The sequence below is a fragment of the Carassius gibelio genome, chromosome B4, assembly GCF_023724105.1.
Source record: "Carassius gibelio isolate Cgi1373 ecotype wild population from Czech Republic chromosome B4, carGib1.2-hapl.c, whole genome shotgun sequence".
Taxonomy (NCBI): Eukaryota; Metazoa; Chordata; class Actinopteri; order Cypriniformes; family Cyprinidae; genus Carassius; species Carassius gibelio.
Genome location: NC_068399.1, coordinates 13,542,117 through 13,560,693, shown reverse-complemented (window position 1 = coordinate 13,560,693; position 18,577 = coordinate 13,542,117). Strand labels below are relative to the sequence as shown.

The window sequence follows — 18,577 nt, the reverse complement described above, 5'->3', positions numbered from 1 at the left end:
AATTTATGTATTACTTTGATGTTATATTAATTTATGATTAATTTTCATATATTTATATCATACTAAATACAAATATAAGTATATTTCATACCTGATGAGCTAAACTAGTCCAGTTTGATGCAACAGGCTACTAAAATAAGGATACAAATGTAAAATAAGGATACAAATGTCGTGTTAAATATAATGTGAACTGAACTCGATTATTTTAATCGCATTAACAGTAGAACAGCAAATGTAGATATGCCTAAACAATACCCAAGTCGCCTTCCAGTAACTTGCGTGTTTTGTAATGTTTACACCGCGCGCGCATTGCACGTGCTAGAACATTTCAAATTCAAACAGACGCCAGTAGAGGGAGAACTCCAAGCTCAACGGTCACCCGAAGGTAAGACATTAACACTTTCAGTTGAGCAATTTTCGCACCTTCTAGTATATTTATTACACATATAAAGCTATAAATATCTAAATAACCATGTTATACATTCCAGAGATTTTTTTTTACACCGTATGACACTTTAATGTCCGCGTAGTCGCTTAAAATATTTTGCCTCAGTTAGCCTTGCGCTAGCGCTGCAAGCGCGGCCTACTGCAGCCTCGGGTTTTCCTGATAACTTAGTCCGCAGCGGGAAATAAGACACCCGGGAGTGCGCGCGTTTGTAGTCCTGTCTTTCAAATGCGCAGTACTCCACATTAGAAAGGGATGATTTAGGTAATGTATTTAAAAATACTGTTACTATTTTGCTTGTTAAGAAATGTGTATAAATTAGTATTATGTAAACAAACAGCTGCGGCTTATATAACATGGTTATGCTCTATAACTGGAGAAAAGCATACCACGTACTTCGTTTTGTTATTCGTCATATCGTTTGTCAATATTATTATCTGTCACGCTGAATCCTGACGTGTCAGAAGACCTCGAGCGTAAATCTCGTAACGTTACGTAAAACAACAATATTCTTACACGTCGATCTGTTATCACGTTACCTCTGGTGGAAGAAAAAAAAACAAATTTGAAATTCCAGGTTTAAATTCGGTTAATTCACCAAACTTGAGACTGTTGTTGTATTTTGTGTGTTAAATGAACAGTTACTGTTTGTTGACCACAGAGCAGAGATATAAACATGGCACTGTCCTTTACTCGAAGGATATCCATGCATCCGTAGCACTGACGTTAGTAATGAACAACTTTTGGTCTTCTTGCATTAATTTATAATAATAAACAGAGGCGTTAATAATCCAGGAGGGTCATCGCTTTGGTCCAAACACTCTGTTATTTCACCTGTCTCTGGGCTGATAAGCTGCAGCCCAAGTGCTTAGCCAGCAGTGGGCGGGTGTAGTGAGACGGGACATGCCCGGGCATGATCACAGAGTATGGGGTGTGGTTTATGCATTTGATTTGCAAACTAAGCAATCATCGTGTCAATCGTCGCGTACCTTGCCGTGACCAAAGACGTGTGATAAGAAGCGCGACACTTTCGTCGCCCCCCTTCTCGCGTGAGAAGCTACGTGACGTCAAGCGCCTTGTCATCTTTTTTTTTCCATTTGTGTGTGTGATTTTGTCAAATGTCTTAAGTGCTGTAGTTAAGTGTTTTTTTTTTTCGTTTTTTTTTTTTGTTCGGAGCAAAAAGAAAGAAAAACTTGCATGTTATAACAATTAGCTCCTCCAAATCCCCAAATATTTCATAATCTTCATAATGCTGACGAAAATATGATGAGTAAAATTTTATTTACACTGCAGTATATCTAATCAATGAACTTACAATGTTATTTAGAAGTGCACATGTAAAACAACAACCAGGAACAACCAATTCACAGCTTTCTTGTAAGCATCATATATAACTAATGGCACCAAGATAAGGACAGTATAAACCAAAAAGACAACATTTGTATAGGTTTAAGTGTTTTGTCCACCAGAAAACATAAATTGAAAAATGGCTTAATGCATTAATAGTTAAATCCAAAGGCCAAATTTGAAATTAACAATGGACCATGGGCCATGAGTAAACATTTCAATCATGTAATGTTTTAATAATTTTGTAGTTTAGAAATTATAAAATTCTATAATATTCATATAAAATTCATATATACACACATTAAATTTTTTTTAATGATTTCTCCAAAGTCTCATTCATAAAACACAAACACATCAAATAGTTAACTCTATTGTCACAGTGTGAACTCAAATAACACACAATTATCCATAAGCAAGCATTCAGTAGCATCTCAGGAAATTATGAACAGGAGCACAGGTGACTGCTTTAAAAATGCATCCTAGCACTGGAGAGAGAGCTGAAAGAATCACACAGTGTAGTACAGTATAGTTACAGTACTTTATTACAATTACAGTGTTTTGACTTTATCTCACTAGTGTGCACTGGGCAGGGAGGTTGTCTGCACTGTAAATTATAATGAGTAAACCTTATTTAAAAATAAAGCATGCAAACCGATTGCCTTGAAAAAAACAAGTAAAGTGAAATAAGAATAGTAATTTGTACTAACAAAGGTTTATTTATAAGTGTTGTAAACGTGTAACTCAGAATTACTATTTTCAACAACTAAATTAAGTACATTATACTATGTACGTATTTCAGACAACTAATTTAAATTTAGCTAAATCAAGAAACATTTCCTGCAACTTGGAATTTCTAAGTTGTATTTACTTGAACAGAAATCTAGTTGACCAATTGCCTTTAAAAAAAAAGTTACCATTAATCTAGTAACTTAATTACTTCAAAAAACTATTACAAATTCATGACAACAATGTTCTATTCTTCACACACATAATTACCCTAAATGTATCAAATGTAGTGACAGTTCAAAGTTAAAGATGATATACTTTTTAACTCGTATTACAAAATTTTTGAAACAAAGCAAAAACAATCTGCTTTTAGTTATGTTAAACAATGGAGGTAGCGGTACAATGATTTTAAATACGGCAATGAGTTGGCCACACAAGTTGCCAATGTTTTTTTTTCTGTCCCAAGTCAAGCATCATATTGTAGGTGCTCTTCACAGTATCAGGGTAACCCACATGTAGCAGTGATGCAAACGTAGCACATGGTGGTCGGGAAGCAAATGTTGGAGGCAAACCCTGGAGACTATTCTTTGCAGTACTACCCTGAACAATGATGGCAGAAGACACTGGGTCAAGATTTGGAGAAGTACTTCATCGTCAGTGATAGTCAGCAAGCCAACAGATACTAGTGCCCAGACTGCATCAGCATCAGACACCTGTATAAAACCAAATAAAAACAATATTAGCAGGGAAATGTGGATGATCAGTTTTCAGTGTTTTCTGTCTTGCCTACACTGCCATAACATTGGGTTAGTTCACCCAAACTTTAAATTCATGTCATCTTTTACTCACCCATGACTTTTAGTTATTTTCAGAACACAAATAAAGACATTTTCAGTTAAATTAATTTCTGTCCTTTAACTGAATGTCTATTTACCCAAAATTTTAGACACTTGATCATATAGCAATTACGTCTCTTTCGAAGATTTGAGCCTCTTTTCCACTGTCAGGCCAAACCATTCTTAATTCTCAATGCTTAACCATTCCATTCTGTGCTAATATGGATATGGTTTAATTTTTCACTGTTGGGCTGTCAACAGAGCTCTTTTGAATGCAACATAAATATGTCAGTCGTTGCCTTAGTAATGCAATAGTTAAGATATCGAACCTGATGTAAAAAGCACCCACATTACGAAAGATTAAATATTACTTTTAATTTTAATATTACCTAGTTTACTTAACTCAAATAGCACGTTGCCCAGCTGCAGAGAAACTGGTGGCTAGGCAAAAACAAACGACCAACCCTGAGCTGTGACTACCATCTAGGCTTTCTACAGCACGTTTAGTGTGTTCAGCTAAGAGTTCTGGATCAAGAACAGTTCATCAGACCATGCCTAACAGAGTTCAAGTGGAAATATAACTGAAACTGCTCCTTACAATTCATTGAACAGTTTGGCCCAAAAAGTAGATTAATTGGCTCCATTCATATGGATTGATTTGATGGTTTCTTGGGTGTCAGAGATTTGGGATAAATATCTTCATTCGTGTCATGAAGATGCACAGTTTTTTATGGAATAGATTGACAGGAGGGAGATTAAATGGCACATTTTTCATTTTTCATTGAACTAGGTATGTAATCAACATTAATATTTATAAATGTATCTCAGTAATATACCAGCAAATACACAGGCATGTTTTCTAAAATGGTGTCACTAACTATGGGAACTTACCAAGGTGGGTTAGTTGTAGAAGTATCCGGGGGGATCATGAATTAAAACAGGTAGGCATCAGATGGGTGTGTAGTTCTGTCAAATCTGCATTTTTAATTAGTTTAAAAAGAAAAAGTAAGTTTAAGAAATGTAAAAATTACAATAGAAACATGTTTTTCAAAGTGTCAATAAAGAAGTCATTGAAGTCAATAAGCGCTGTTTATTTTAAATATTATTAATAAATATAATAAAACTATTAAACATTTAAGGTAGCATCATACATTTTATGGGTTCTAGGATGTGAAGTGTACTCTTAGATATGTGAAAAGAAACACAGTTACAAATACGGAAATACGGTTACAGGTATTCTGGAACTGCAATAAATTATTTGAAATTGCAAATAAAGCATAGCACATGATTGAGTCAAAAACTGCTCTACTGCTGTTGAAATATCTCACCTTTATTATACTGAGGCTGGTGATCACAAGACCGCTGCTCAGAGAAGACAGCTGACACAAGCTTTTTTCCTAAATATGAAAAATAATTCTTCATATAAAATCAAGTTCCACTAATGTTGTGAATTGTAGAACAAGGACACATTAATTTCTTGATATTTGCATTTTTAACAATAGAAATAAATTTTCTATACATCTCTATTTGAGGCATCAGTAATAAAACCAATTCAAAAGCAGCATTTCTGCTGTTACAGTACTCGGTGTTTTTAACACAGCAAATAAATAATTACTGCAAAACAACGAGCTCATTCAGTTTAAACCTTATATGTCTGATCACGTAATGACTATGATTGCATTAAAATGATGAAAATACATTTGTAAACTGAAAAATGACTTTAACCTACAAAGTGGCCAAAGCCTCACAGTGTTATAAAATTATAGAGGAAATTTTGCAAAAGATTACTGTTAACAATTAATAAGTGGCACATATTCTTGCATGTTCTTGAATTGTTCCTCAGAATTTACATGCTTTAATTTTTAACTAGTAAAACATTTTTCAATTTGAGAAATGAAATAAATAAAAAGTCTTTAAAAGTTTTTACATTTACCCAAATGTGCCACAAGTTGTCTATTTCTATAGTTTTTGTTCTAATAGCAGAATAGCAAAGATCGTTGCTCCCTGTTGCTAACACTGGTGCTGACAAGGAGCTAATGTTAGTCAGTTCAAATTAGCAGCACACAGAAAGATACATCCACACACTATTTATTTTTTACTTACCTTATTATTATTGTGTAGAAGTAATCAATCATTCTTTGTCCAGAGGTGAAATGTAAACAGTCTTTCTACTTCTTAGTTTCAGCAAATTCGATGCAGCTTCAAAACTTTGCTTGCTGCGCATGCTCACCGTCCTTATTTCTTCTTCTTTTGTTTTGTTCCTGTTGCACATTAGCGCACTGCTGCCTCTCACTGGTGAATTAATGTAATCGGTTTTGTTGTAGCTACTTGAATATTTTAAGAAAGAATTACTCATTGCAGCATGTTGTTTTATTTGCCTTAAAATTAGCAAATTTTGTAACTTAATAAAACCTAGTAAGTATAACAACTAAGTAAAGATAACTTATTATATTTAAGGAAGCTTAACTATTGCAGTGTGTGTATTTGTACTGTAGGTTTTGTCATCTGAGGCCAAAGTTTGATATTGATAGATCATGTAAGGGTTTTTGACTGGAGAATTTGATTTTGACATAGAAGTTCGCACAAGTTTGTGGCCTAATTGTTAGAGACTTGGACTACTTACAAGAAGGTATCCGGTTCAAGTCTCGGTGCTGGCAGGAGGTGTAGGTGGGAGTGAGTGAATGAACAGCGCTCTCTTCCACCCTCAATACCCATGGACTGAACTCAATACCCTGGCACTGAACCTCCAGTTGCTCCCCAGCGCTGGATCTGTAGCTGCCCACTGCTCCGGGTGTGTGTTCACTTCTCACTGCTGTGTGTGTGCACTTGGATGGGTTAAATGCAGAGCACCAGCTCCGAGGATGGGTTACTTGGTAAATGTCAGGACTTTCACTTTCAAATAGGCCTTGTCCATATAATTTGGCTCTCTCTAGTGGACAAAATGTATATCACAGCTTTTAGTTTTTAGTTATGTCATCACATGATAATAAAATAAACTGCATAACATAGTTTTTTTTTAGCGCTCATTATAAATCACTTTTCAAGCAATATCACCTAAAAATCAATTTTAAATCATGTAAGTCTAATCAGTGACTAACATGGAGTGTCCAAATGTATTCACAGTTACAGCTTAAATAAAATAATACAATAGTAATATAGGCTAATTTTAATCTGAGCACATATGAACTTACTGGTAATAGTTCATACAACACGTCTCTAAAGAAAAAACGATCACTATACATTAGACCTCATTTCTGAAAACGAAATAATTGTATGATCAGCAGATGATTATTATTTTACAGTTAAGGTTTTTTTTTATGTCTTAAAGCTGCTTATTACAACAGCAGTTTCTTGTAGTCTACTCTGCATGTTCAAATTAATAGCCTATATATTGATAATTAATTAATACGTTTATATATGCCTATTTGAACATTTTTGAAACTGTTTTGACACATTTTCATTTTCAGGTATTATATCTATTAAAATAAGTCGGTACTATATAGTAGCCTTCTTTTGTGTTGATGTCTACTGAAGCCTTATGATCACACATCACAGGGAGTCTGTCCTAGCAAGTCAATTCCGGACATATATGCAAAAAACTTCTATGTACAAACAATAAACGTCTTTTTTTACGCTTTTTATGATTCATTTAGTGAGATAATTCGTTCAGTAACTGCACATGAATCAATTATATTTTCCTCTTCAATATTTTCAGCACGAAATAAATATTAATATTTTAATGAATGTTGAAAAAATCAGGGCTGAGTTTCCCAAAAACTTGAGCCTAAGAAGTTCGTAAAAACGATCATACTACTGATCTTAATATCACAGTCTGTTTCCCAAAAGCATCGTAATTTAAGTAGCACTTGAAAATCATTGTAGATCTACGGGTGTTCTGGTGTAGCCTAATCGTTAAGCCCTAAGTGCATCGTAAGAAGACAGATTTATGCGGTCACCTGCAGGACAATCGGCAGTTTACACCTTTAACTTGATTCAAGCGAAATGTGATCATATTTACATTTACATTTATTCATTTAGCAGACGCTTTCATCCAAAGCGACTTACAAACGAGGACAGTGGAAGCAATCAAAAACAAAAAAAGAGCAATGATATATAAGTGCTATAATAAGTCTCAGTTAGGTTAACACAGTACACGTAGCATGGGATTTTAAATAATATAATAAATAAAAAGAAGTGTTAGAGGTAGTGTTAGAGGTCTTTATATCTTTATACATACATTCAGATATAATTGCATAATACATGAAAAGATATAAGATAAGAAAAGAGATAAGATTTTAAGCTGATTCTTGAAGATGGCTAAGGATTTAGCTGCTCGGATTGAGTTGGGGAGTTCATTCCACCAGAAGGGAACATTTAATTTAAAAGTCCGTAAAAGTGACTTTGTGCTTCTTTGGGATGAACAATCAAGCGACGTTCACTTGCAGAACGCAAGCTTCTAGAGGGCATATAAATCTGAAGTAACAAACTTAGGTAAATGGGTGCAGAGCCAGTGGTAGTTTTGTAGACAAACATCAATGCCTTGAATTTCATGCGAGCAGCTATTGGTACCCAGTGCAAATTAATAAACAGCGGTGTGACGTGTATTCTTTTCGGCTCATTAAAAATGATCATTATAAGGATTTGATTGTGCTTTATTGTACACATTATGACTCGTTTTCTTTATTTATTTATACATTTATAAATGATTTAATTAAAAGAAATACACATCTAAAAAAATAGAAATATACATCTAAATTAAATGACTGAAAATAATAATTAAAAGAAACGAATAAAAGAAATAATGTGGGAAATGCTTCAAAGACTGGGGGGGGGGGGGGGATGTCAACGACTTGCTGAAGTTCAGAAAACCAATAACGTCTCTCTCTCTCTATACTGTATATAAAGAACATTATATATATAATATAATATTGTACTGTAGATATTATAATTAATTAAAATTATTATATCCAAGTTGTCTGTCTGGAACGCAGCATTAGGTTAACATCCATAAGCGATCGTGTACTACTGTTACGAGCCATTCTAAAGTGAGATTTCAGGACTTGACAAACGGACAGCGACTCCTAAGTAGCACTTAAAGCAAGGCTACTTGCGATTGCTTTACGTGCATAGTTGGGAAATTCACGTGAAACAATAACGAACGATCGTAAAATTACTCGTAGAAAACGCTCTTAAGCGCTAAGATCAATCGTTAACGGAAAACCCGGCCCAGAACAGTTTAATGCAAAGGAATGTCTCATGAATCGATCAGAGTTAGTTAAAAAAAAGTTAAAAGAATGATGGATGCCATAGACTTTTTTTTACTTCACAATATAATAGTTTTTGTTTTCGATTTGAATTATTTCGTTTTAAAATAATAATTGAAAACATAAAAAGCATTCTATATATTTATCATGTTGGTGAAGCGTTCCTGCTATAAAGACCAAGAAGACAGAAATCGCATCCTTTTTGTTTTCCTTATTTTCCAAAAGCATAAGGTTTTGTTGATATTGTGAGTGCACACATGTACAAGTAGACCCTTTGGAGTTCCGAATGATGCATACTCTTACCTTTATGAGCAAAAATGACGGCGCATTTTTAAATTTTTACTGTCATTAAAAAAAAAAAAATGCAAGCTGGCTCCTCCATGTCCTGCAAAGCGCTCACTCTCCGCACAAACGATTGGATATGCGCCTAACAGTGCTCATTTACCTAAGTTAAATGTTTAAAGTAATACTGTGAAATGCATGAAGTGTAGGCCTATTATGTCTGTTTATTTTAGGTAAGTCTTGTTGGTTTGAGAAGGCTAAATGGATCAAACATGCTCAACTTACTGTCTGAACGAGCTGCAGCTTGCTCGTTCCTTTAAAAATCAAAAACTTGAATTTACCAAACCCAAAAATTTCCAAACATATTTCAAAATTAACTTAAAGAAACAAATAGAAATGACAACTTTTCTATTAAAAATCAAAAGTGAACTATTTTAATAGATGTGAAATAGGGAAGAGAGAGAGAAAAAAGTCACTGTATCCAGTCGACTTGGGCAAAGAATTCACACAAGCTGTTGACACAAGCTCTCTATTCGTTCCCTTGTTTTAATTAGAAGTTCTCCCCCAGCTATGTCCCAAAACTGCCAGGGCTCATATGCACCTGCATATCCTGGACCCAGACTATTCCACTGAGGAGACAGATGTGTACTTTAGGTGCTGTTATCATTACCTTAAAGCCTTCCTTAGGGCAAAATAGGACAAAGCCAAATTATTATTAATGTACTTATTCACACGTACGTCATCCATGCGTACGTTATCCAGACGCTTATGCACGCGTACGTTATCCAGACGCTTATGCACGCGTACGTTATCCAGACGCTTATCCACGCGTACGTTATCCAGACGCTTATCCAGACGCTTATCAACGCGTACGTTATCCAGACGCAAAGTAAAAAAAATCCTTTCTTTGCTACGCCGCCGCCACGCCGCCGCGCAGTTTGAGCGCAGCTCCAACACGTGACCGTGACGTCTGACGTCTCATATCTTACGTCTGACGCCTGAATACTATGGGATTTTGGCCAGACGGCTGGCGAGCGTATACACGTTAGTTCTCCTCTCAGTTTGCTTAGTGAGTAGCAGAACTTGCACAAGATACACCTCATAACAGAGAGCCAGACAAATCAACAAAGAGCGTCTACTACCGCTAGGCGTCTGAAGCCAGTCACGCTGACATGTCATGCTAGATCCCTCCCTGGACATGATGATCGGTGCGGTGGATTCTAGCCCTGACATGTCTCTGTGCGTCTGTTTAAAACAGAGACCGGCTCTCAACCGGCTCCCACTCCACACTAACCCAGAGCTCAGGCACTTTATGTACAGGTAGCAGAGTATATATAGAAGATTTTTAGCTAGAATAGCCAATTTACCTCCATTTGCACAGGTAAGGTTCATTCTGAAGCTTGCATGTGTACTGAATTGGCTTAAAATTGTTGTATGTAAAATCTAACTCTTGTCTATTTTTACAGATGACTACCAAAATGGGAACAGAAAGTTGTTTAAGCAGTTCTCAGATCAACAAGGTTGACAACGAAAAACTGGTAATGTTGAATTCAAGGTGCGCCTTTGTGTATTTAAGTGTGTTTCTATACCTTGAAATGACTGAGTTTTATTAAATGTAACTTTAGGTAAGACCAAAAGCGCAGCTGAAAAGCCTGTTAGAGGATGCAGGTGCAGATAAAGAGGTTTTCACCATGAAGGAGGTGAGGAGTCCATTTCATCTCATATAAACTAATTTTCAGAAGTTTATGGTTGGGAAGATATCCTATGTAGTCTCTTAAGCTTACCAAAACTGCATTTATTTGACCAGAAATACAGTAAAAAAGAGTAACATTTTGAAATATTATTTCAATTAAAAATGTATATATTTTTTTCTATTTGAATATATTTTAAAGTGCAATTTATTCCTGTGATGGCGAAGCTGATTTTTTTCAACAGCCATTACTCCAGCCTTCAGTGTCATAATCCTTTAGAAATCATTCTGATATGCTGATTTGGTGCTTTTTTTTATTTCATTTTTAATTAATTATTAATCTTTATTTTTTTTTTTTTTTTTTTTACTGTGTTTATTATTATAATTACTACTTTGAACAACATTTATTTCAAAAGACTTCTGTAAGATTATAAATGTCTTTACTGCCACTTTTGATCAAGTTCATGCATCCTTGCTGAATTCAAGTATTTATTTCTTTAAAAAAAAATCTTTACCACAGACTTTTGATTAGGAGTATAAAAGCCATGCATACATGGCTGTATATATAATTGGATGTTTGCCAGTTGTGTTAGTAATGCTGAACCCTGCTTTATGTTGTGTGTATAATTTTTTTATATAAGCACTTATGGCAGTGACACATTTTTAGAGTTTCTGAAATGAGTTTGTGGTCAAATGCCTGTGGTGTTTTATAGACATTATAGGCTAAAAATAATCCTTCTCCAGTTTCATGTGTTGCTGCTCATTTGTGTTTATAGTTAAACTTGCAAATATTAAGTAAATGTATGTAGGGCAGTGGTGTTGAATTATATTTAGTTACTGCCTTTGTTCAGTGACCTTTCATTTGTGGCATTTGCCTATGCAAGAAATTCTTCTTCAATTGTTCATTCTTACGGTTAGGGATTTGAACTACCCCCCTCACCAAAAGTATTACGCTTCAGTTTGGGCCACAGATGAAAAACAATTCAAATATTGCATTGCAGTTTATTACTTTTGTAGTGATCAGGCTAAAGACTTATGAAGATTTTGATCTAAGGATGATAGAATGTGTTAAAAAAAAAGAAAAGGGAGACGAAATAAACCTTAAAAGGAAGGACATGAATCATTTAGTGTCAGATAAGGCTAGTTAGAAACCACTGAGAACATCTTATCAACAAATCAAATGAACTGACAGCATGGCAGTAGCCTTTGATAATATAAATAATTTCTATCCCTTTTATTCTTTATTTGATGTTGAGTAATGAGTAATTTTATATTTTTTAATTTTTTAATTTTAATTTTTATTATGGGTGGAAGTTCTGGTTGTCTGACTAAAGCCGGGCTCACACTACAGGATTTTTTGTCTGATTTAGCCCCGAGTTTCTCCTCCAAGAATCAGAGCAAAAATCTGCTGCGTGAGATTTCCTGTAGTGTGAGCCCGGCTTAACAGGAATGTATTACTCATCTATGTTGAAATTTTATATAACCACGTCTTTACCATTCTTTGTCAACACTCAATCTGGTTCAGGAAATGCTTTCCCTGTTGATCTCTAAACAAGTTCTCTCTCTGTGTTTTTAGGTTATGTTTTATTTAGGGAAGTATATCATGAGCAAGGAGTTGTACGACAAGCAGCAGCAACACATTGTTCACTGTGGAGAGGATCCTCTTGGTGCTGTTCTCGGGGTGAACAGCTTCTCCGTCAAAGAGCCCCGGTGTGTAATGACTTTGTGTTTTCTCTAAGGCTGAGCAGCTGTAGTACCAATGACCTCTGGGATTATCAGGGTGGGGCTTTAAAGCAACAGGTGGCAGCTTTCTGGTCATTTGACCTTCTCACTCTGAAAGGGTCTGTTGTCACCTGTTTAAAATATGAAATTGCTGCAGAAGGTATTTGGATACCTTTGGGCAAGTGTAGATAAAAAAAGCACATATAAGTATATATTCCTCTTTTCATATGCAAACCGTTTTTCTTTTTAAGAATTGAAAGTGAAATTTGCTATATGAACACGAAAGTTTCAGTTGTGATTTTCATGTAATTTTTTTTTCCAGAGCTCTCTTTGCATTGATTAACAGAAACCTTATTACAGTTAAAAATCCAGGTACTATGATCGTTAAACCTTTTTTTTATTTTAAAAGCAATATTCTTATCTATGTCGTTTGTGTTAAAACTGTCTTTGTTTCCTTTCACAGATACTCATTCCACCTTCTCTGAACCCAGAAGTCTAAGTGAACCAGATCGAGGGCCCGGGGTAAACGTTATTTTATGCTCACACACTTAGAACCACAGAGTATTGACCCATTCCACAGCGTTGCCCTGGCAGTGCTGTGTTTGTGCTCGACTGGCTTTTATAGAGCCCCTGTTGTGTTTGAGATCGAAGCATGACTGAAACCCCACTGTCTGTTCTAGGACACTGATTCAGACTCTCGCTCATCTACCTCACAGCAGCAGCGCAGGAGGAGGAGAAGCAGTGATCCTGGTAAGCACACACACCACAGAGCAAAAGACACAGCAGCTATGTCCTGTTGAGTGTTGTATGAAAGCGCACGCTTCATCAGCTGGGTTAGATAGGATTTCAGATAGAGCTGTTTATTCTAGTCTTGACGTAGTTCCTGAATGAACAGGAAGGGCTTGTCAAAAAGCATTTTTCTAGCTCAGCCTGAACTAGTGTGTTCATTTTGAAAAAAAAATTGCTGTTTGATCTAACTAAAAGTAAACATATTTTAACATGTGTACCATCAGTTGATTTAGATACAATTTGGCATTTAGATGTCATGGTTTCAGGCATAGTTTATTTCTCGTGGGAGATTTGTCCTCTTTCGAGAACTGTTAATTTTTTTTCTACATTATATCAGTCTCAACCACTGAGCAGGGGAAACTGTCCCTCATGACGGTTCATATCCTACTATCCCTTCAGTCCTGACAGAGGACTGTATGTGGGTAAACATGTGGTACCGTAATGACTGCTCTCTCTGTCACTGTAAACATCTCAAAAGGACACTGAGATCTGGAGGCAGTGCAGAATGTGCTCAGATGACTGCTACTCTTCAATGGCCCATTTTTAAACCTCAAGTATGCACACAAAGGCAGTTTGTTGAGGAAGCCATACCCGATGTACCATTATAATAGGGTTATTGCTCTGAGCATTGCTCCTGCTTGGCCCATAAGTGTCCAAAGTTGAATGCATGTAACAGGAACATCAGCCAAAAAGATTTAATGTAATATGCAGTAGACACTTAAGTTTACGTTTAACATAATGAAAAAGAAACGGATTTGAAATGTTTGCAAAGCCTACAGAACAGTGTGGTTCACTTATGTGAAAACCTTTAGACAGTCATAATCGGGCGTGTTCTTGTGTCAAAAAATAACTTACTTTGTCCTTTCTATAGAGAGTACTTCAGCTGAAGACGAGCCCAGGGAACGCAGAAAGAGGCACAAGTCCGACAGCTTCTCCCTGACATTTGATGACAGCCTGTCTTGGTGTGTGATTGGCGGCCTGCACCGGGAGAGGGGGAACAGTGAGTCTTCGGACGCACAAAGCAACTCTGTGAGTAGCACCTTCAAATGTCCATTCACATTGTTTTGGTTTACTAGCAACTGTAACTTTTCTTTTTGCGCTGTCATTCGGCCCTTTCTAAGCAGTGTTTTATTGGTTTTACAGGATGTAGGTATCTCTCACAGTGAGGGCAGTGATGAAAGTGTGGACTCTGACTCTGATAACTTCAGTGTGGAGTTTGAGGTGGAGTCCGTAGACTCTGACGCCTACAGTGAGAACGATGAGGATTCATTGCCAGGAGAGAACGAGGTTTCAGCTCAAACTCCTGTTCTATTCAGAGAGAGATTAACTGATGATCTAACTAACTGAACCTGTTTAACAGTCTCAACTCACTGCAATTCGGTATTTGCTTATTCAGGTGTATGAAGTCACAATCTTTGCTGAGGAGGAAGATTCGTTTGATGAGGATACCGAGATAACCGAGGCAGTACGTAACATTTAAACTGGACTTCTTTATCAGGATTAGATTGGATTGTGAAAAGCAGGGGGTGAAAGAAAAAGCATTTGTGAGTCTGCCAAAAAGGACAGCTGTTGCAGAGATGCTGCAAGTTATTACATTTTGTTGAAAGATCACGATGACATGTTTTTCTTATGAACTATGTCCACTGATTAAGTGTGCATGATATGACCAGGAATGTGTATTAAGAAATTACATGCTATGCTGACTTCAATGGGGCCATATTTAAAAAATTTTAAAGCAATATTTTTTCAAAAGTCCTCTTTTAATTCTAGTGCAAGCTATTTGCACCAAACCCATTTTTTCATGTCCATTTTCATCCTTTCTCTGACCCACAAATTTAAACAGGCTTTTGTTTTTGTTTTTCAAAAGCAAGAAAAATGTAATAATCTAAGATAACAATGTGTTCACTCAGGACTACTGGAAGTGTGCCGGATGTAACGAGCTCAACCCTCCTCTTCCTCGGAATTGCAAAAGCTGCTGGAAAGTCCGACCTGGTTGGCTTCCAGAAACATACTCCAGCAGTGAAAACACCTCCACTAACAATCAACCCAGCACAGAAGACGCCAGCATCCCCACAACTCCCAGCTCAGTCTCAGATGACAAACTGCTTCCTACCAAACCCTCAAGCCCTCTTCCAGAAACAGACGAAGGAGTGGACATGCCCGACGGCAAGTGCTCGCAATCTCCCGGCGTCGCTAAAGACGAATTAATCTCCTCCACTGCCTCCGGCTCCCTAACCGAATCTCAGACCTCATCATCGCAGCCCTCAACCTCTTCTGGTGGGGGCAGCAGCCAGGAAGAGACCCCCGAGCTAGAGCGCTACAACAGCCTGGAGGCCTGCCTGCCCGCCACCTGCCTTGAGCCCTGCGTCATCTGTCAAAGTCGCCCCAAAAACGGCTGCATTGTCCACGGAAGAACTGGACACCTTATGGCTTGCTACACTTGCGCCAAGAAATTAAAGAACCGGAACAAGTTGTGTCCGGTGTGCCGAGAGCCCATTCAGTCAGTCGTGTTGACCTACATGAGCTGAGGCACAACAGATATACCTCCTCTCCTCTCACATGAAGTTCAGGGTGCTTATGTTGCCTGATCTTATAGTTCTAAAACCTATGAGTTCAAATTCAATATATGTAATATGTTTCTTATTGATGAATAAATTATTTATGACTCAAGCGAGGTTTTCGCTCACATGCTGGGTAGCAAATTCACAGATCTGTGTTTTAAGGGTTGAGTTTAAGTGCTTGGAATTAAAACTACTTAAGGGCTTGCAGATTCTGTATACATTGTATCAATTACTAGAAATGTTTGTATTAATTTAATTTATGTACATGCAGATGTATAGGTTTCGTGTTAATTTGCCGCACTGAAATGTGTTTCTGAGTTGTAGCTCTTGAGACACCCCTTTAATTTTGTTCCTCCTCTGGAAGGAAATGCTCTTCTGCAAAGTTTTCTGCTGCAGTGACTCAAGTCTTTTTTTTTAGTGAGGCATAATAAAAGATTATTTTGAGGCTCTTCTGCTTTTACAGTACAAGTGAAATTCTGTCTTTGTGCTGCTTGTTTTGAATGTGTTTCGTTATTGTTGTCTAATGGTTTTAAGGGGTCAGTATCACCATCAGTATCAACCCTCACAATAGTCAAACATATTGGTTTTAATTTTTCCCCATTTGCTTATGTTATAAATAGTAGACACTCAAGTATCATGGAAACATATTCGCTGAACTTTCACACATTTTTATGGGCCATTATTCGAAGCATAAACCATACATATATATATATATAAGTACATCCTCACATTGTAGTACAAAACTCACCTCACATGTATAGTTACTTAATTTGAATTGTGCAAAATAGTAGCAACATTTCAAATGAACCTGGTAGTTTTATGCTACCGTTGTTTCCTATTTCCCAGATTTTCTACAAATGAACTGCACTCTGAACTTGATTGCTGAAACCAGATGTTTTCAGACTTGATGTATGTAATTTACTACACTATCCTTGTACTTGCACAGCAGGAATTACAGTCAGACTGAACCAAAACGCGCGCGCGTGTGTGTGTGTGAAAGGTTGACGAGAGAACATATGAGCAATAGATTAAATAAATTCAAGCATCAGAAAATAACATGAATAGCTATTGCCAACTCCCTATTTGAGCAGTGTTTAACTGCTTTATGATAGCAGCACTTATTAGTTAATGGATGTTCTATGAACGTTACTTGCATTAAAAAAAAAAAAAAAAAAAAAAACCTCTAATAAAAGTATCTGCCGTGCAACACTTTTTGATTGTCAATTTCTAAATATATAATTTTGCTTCGAGTCTGTTCCAGGAACGTCCACACATCTGTTGCTTGGAGCTCATATATAATACGCTACCAAACCCAGTTCCCTGAATAAAAAACTAAATAAAATACATTTTAGTGTGGGGGAACAATACCGTTCAAAAGTTTGGGGTCGGTATGATGTTTTATATTGTTTTTAAAAGACGTCGTTGTGCTCTGAAACAAAAGCAGTAATATTGTGAAATACTATAACAATTTAAATAAACTTGTCTATTTAAATATACATTGAAACTTAATTTGTCCATGTCAGCAGTCATTCCTCCAGTCTGCAGTTTAACATATGTCTTATTATCAATCTTTAATAATATCAATGCTTAAAAAAAAAAAAAAAAAAAAAAACTTTTTTACTATTTCATCATTTTTGTGCAACCTCCTATTTGCAGATTTATATGAGAGAGTCTGCTTCTAGAATCTGTACAGCAGTTTCGCTGTCTGGCCATCTATAAGATATTACATCATAAACAGCCTTTTAGCCATTATATCTAGTTACTGAGCCTTTAATCTGACAGTTCAAATCAAGATCAAGAGCAAAAGCAACTGTGCACAAATGAGTTTCATCAGCGTATGCTCATCTAAGATACTTTAAAACTAAAGCTGGGAACTTGAACCTGTCATCTGAAATAGGCCATGCAACACCCATACTATACGTTTTTAAACAGCCTACAGCGCATCCAAAATGTATTCAAATCCCTTCATTTTTTTAACTTTGCAGTCCTAATGTAATAAAAAATAAACATCCCATCATCATATAGCCTCCAGACAGATACACTGCACCACTTCCTCTTTTAAAAATCTGCCTCGATGAATTTTTAGGACATGTTGAGGTTACAGGGACGAGAAATCTTAGTAAAATAATAAAAGCACTGGCGGCTATATGTCACTCATATTTTTTTTTTTGAAAGGTCCATAACGCGACAAAGCATTTTCTCGAAGCGATGCAAATGAATCTTTGATGTGTGCCCATATCCAGTGACACATGAATGCAGTCAGCCTGCTGGAGGTTTCTTTCCCGCAAATGTCACTCAAAAATCGCGACATTTCAAACGTTAACTAAGACCAACGTGAAAAACCATCAACTGTTGTCACGCGTCAGTGAGGTAAAGTAAATAATATTCACCAGCGATATTCACGCTCACTTTTATAACATATATGAGGCTGTACATCAACAATGCGCGAAGCATTTAAATGAAACCGCAACATATGACTTGATTTATGTAGTATAAAGCTGCTGATTAGAGAGAAAGTTGAACTTTGAGACGATGTGTTCAAGGCTTGCACCGCTAGAGGGCACTGTGACACTTCATTCTCACACCGCATATACATTCTCATTTGTAGTCCACCCTTGCACAATAATTTGTGCCTCCTATTTCAATGCATTAGTATAATCAATAAGTAATTAAAAACAACGAACTATATTTTCACATGGCAATTAAAGAATCATCTTTTTAAATTATTTATGAGACGGTAGGATTGTTTATTTCCTGAAATTACCATCACACTGATGTAAAAAAAAAAAAAAAAAAAAAAAAAATCTTCAGTAAAGCCAGTTTCACCTCATTATTACAAAGGTAAAGCTCGGTTCCTCCGCCTATCAAAAGGCTGAACCTTTGTCTGTAGGTAAAACCGTTCAAAGGGAATAAGT

General features: G+C 36.4%; 1 protein-coding gene and 1 long non-coding RNA gene across 4 annotated transcripts; one reads left to right on the top strand and one right to left on the bottom strand.

The window, feature by feature from the left end:
- Window positions 1-294: 294 nt before the first annotated feature.
- LOC127956464 (E3 ubiquitin-protein ligase Mdm2-like) lies at window positions 295-16,136 on the top strand. Of its 3 annotated transcripts, none has more exons than XM_052554388.1 (11): window positions 295-385; window positions 10,367-10,438; window positions 10,526-10,600; window positions 12,167-12,300; window positions 12,635-12,684; window positions 12,776-12,834; window positions 12,993-13,062; window positions 13,973-14,130; window positions 14,245-14,388; window positions 14,498-14,566; window positions 15,012-16,136. In XM_052554388.1, the coding sequence occupies exons 2-11, from the start codon at window positions 10,367-10,369 to the stop codon at window positions 15,627-15,629; spliced, it is 1,449 nt and encodes a 482-aa protein (XP_052410348.1). In that variant the 5' UTR covers window positions 295-385; the 3' UTR covers window positions 15,630-16,136. The 3 variants fall into 3 exon arrangements, with proteins under 3 accessions (XP_052410348.1, XP_052410350.1, XP_052410349.1); XM_052554390.1 differs by lacking the exon at window positions 295-385 and adding an exon at window positions 396-709; XM_052554389.1 differs by lacking the exon at window positions 295-385 and adding an exon at window positions 9,986-10,281.
- Window positions 2,828-5,647, bottom strand: LOC127956467 (uncharacterized). The gene is made up of 4 exons (XR_008153568.1): window positions 5,458-5,647; window positions 4,683-4,751; window positions 4,246-4,329; window positions 2,828-3,231 (listed from the first exon to the last, which is right to left on the bottom strand). It is a non-coding gene; the product is annotated as an uncharacterized LOC127956467 (long non-coding RNA).
- Window positions 16,137-18,577: the final 2,441 nt, after the last annotated feature.

Excerpts from the sequence above, each read along its gene's own strand:
- LOC127956464 (XM_052554388.1), top strand. The coding sequence starts at position 10,367 with ATGACTACCAAAATGGGAACAGAAAGTTGTTTAAGCAGTTCTCAGATC. Across the intron at positions 13,063-13,972 it reads GAGGAGAAGCAGTGATCCTG|AGAGTACTTCAGCTGAAGAC; the intron begins GTAAGCACACAC and ends TCCTTTCTATAG. Across the intron at positions 14,389-14,497 it reads CATTGCCAGGAGAGAACGAG|GTGTATGAAGTCACAATCTT; the intron begins GTTTCAGCTCAA and ends TTGCTTATTCAG.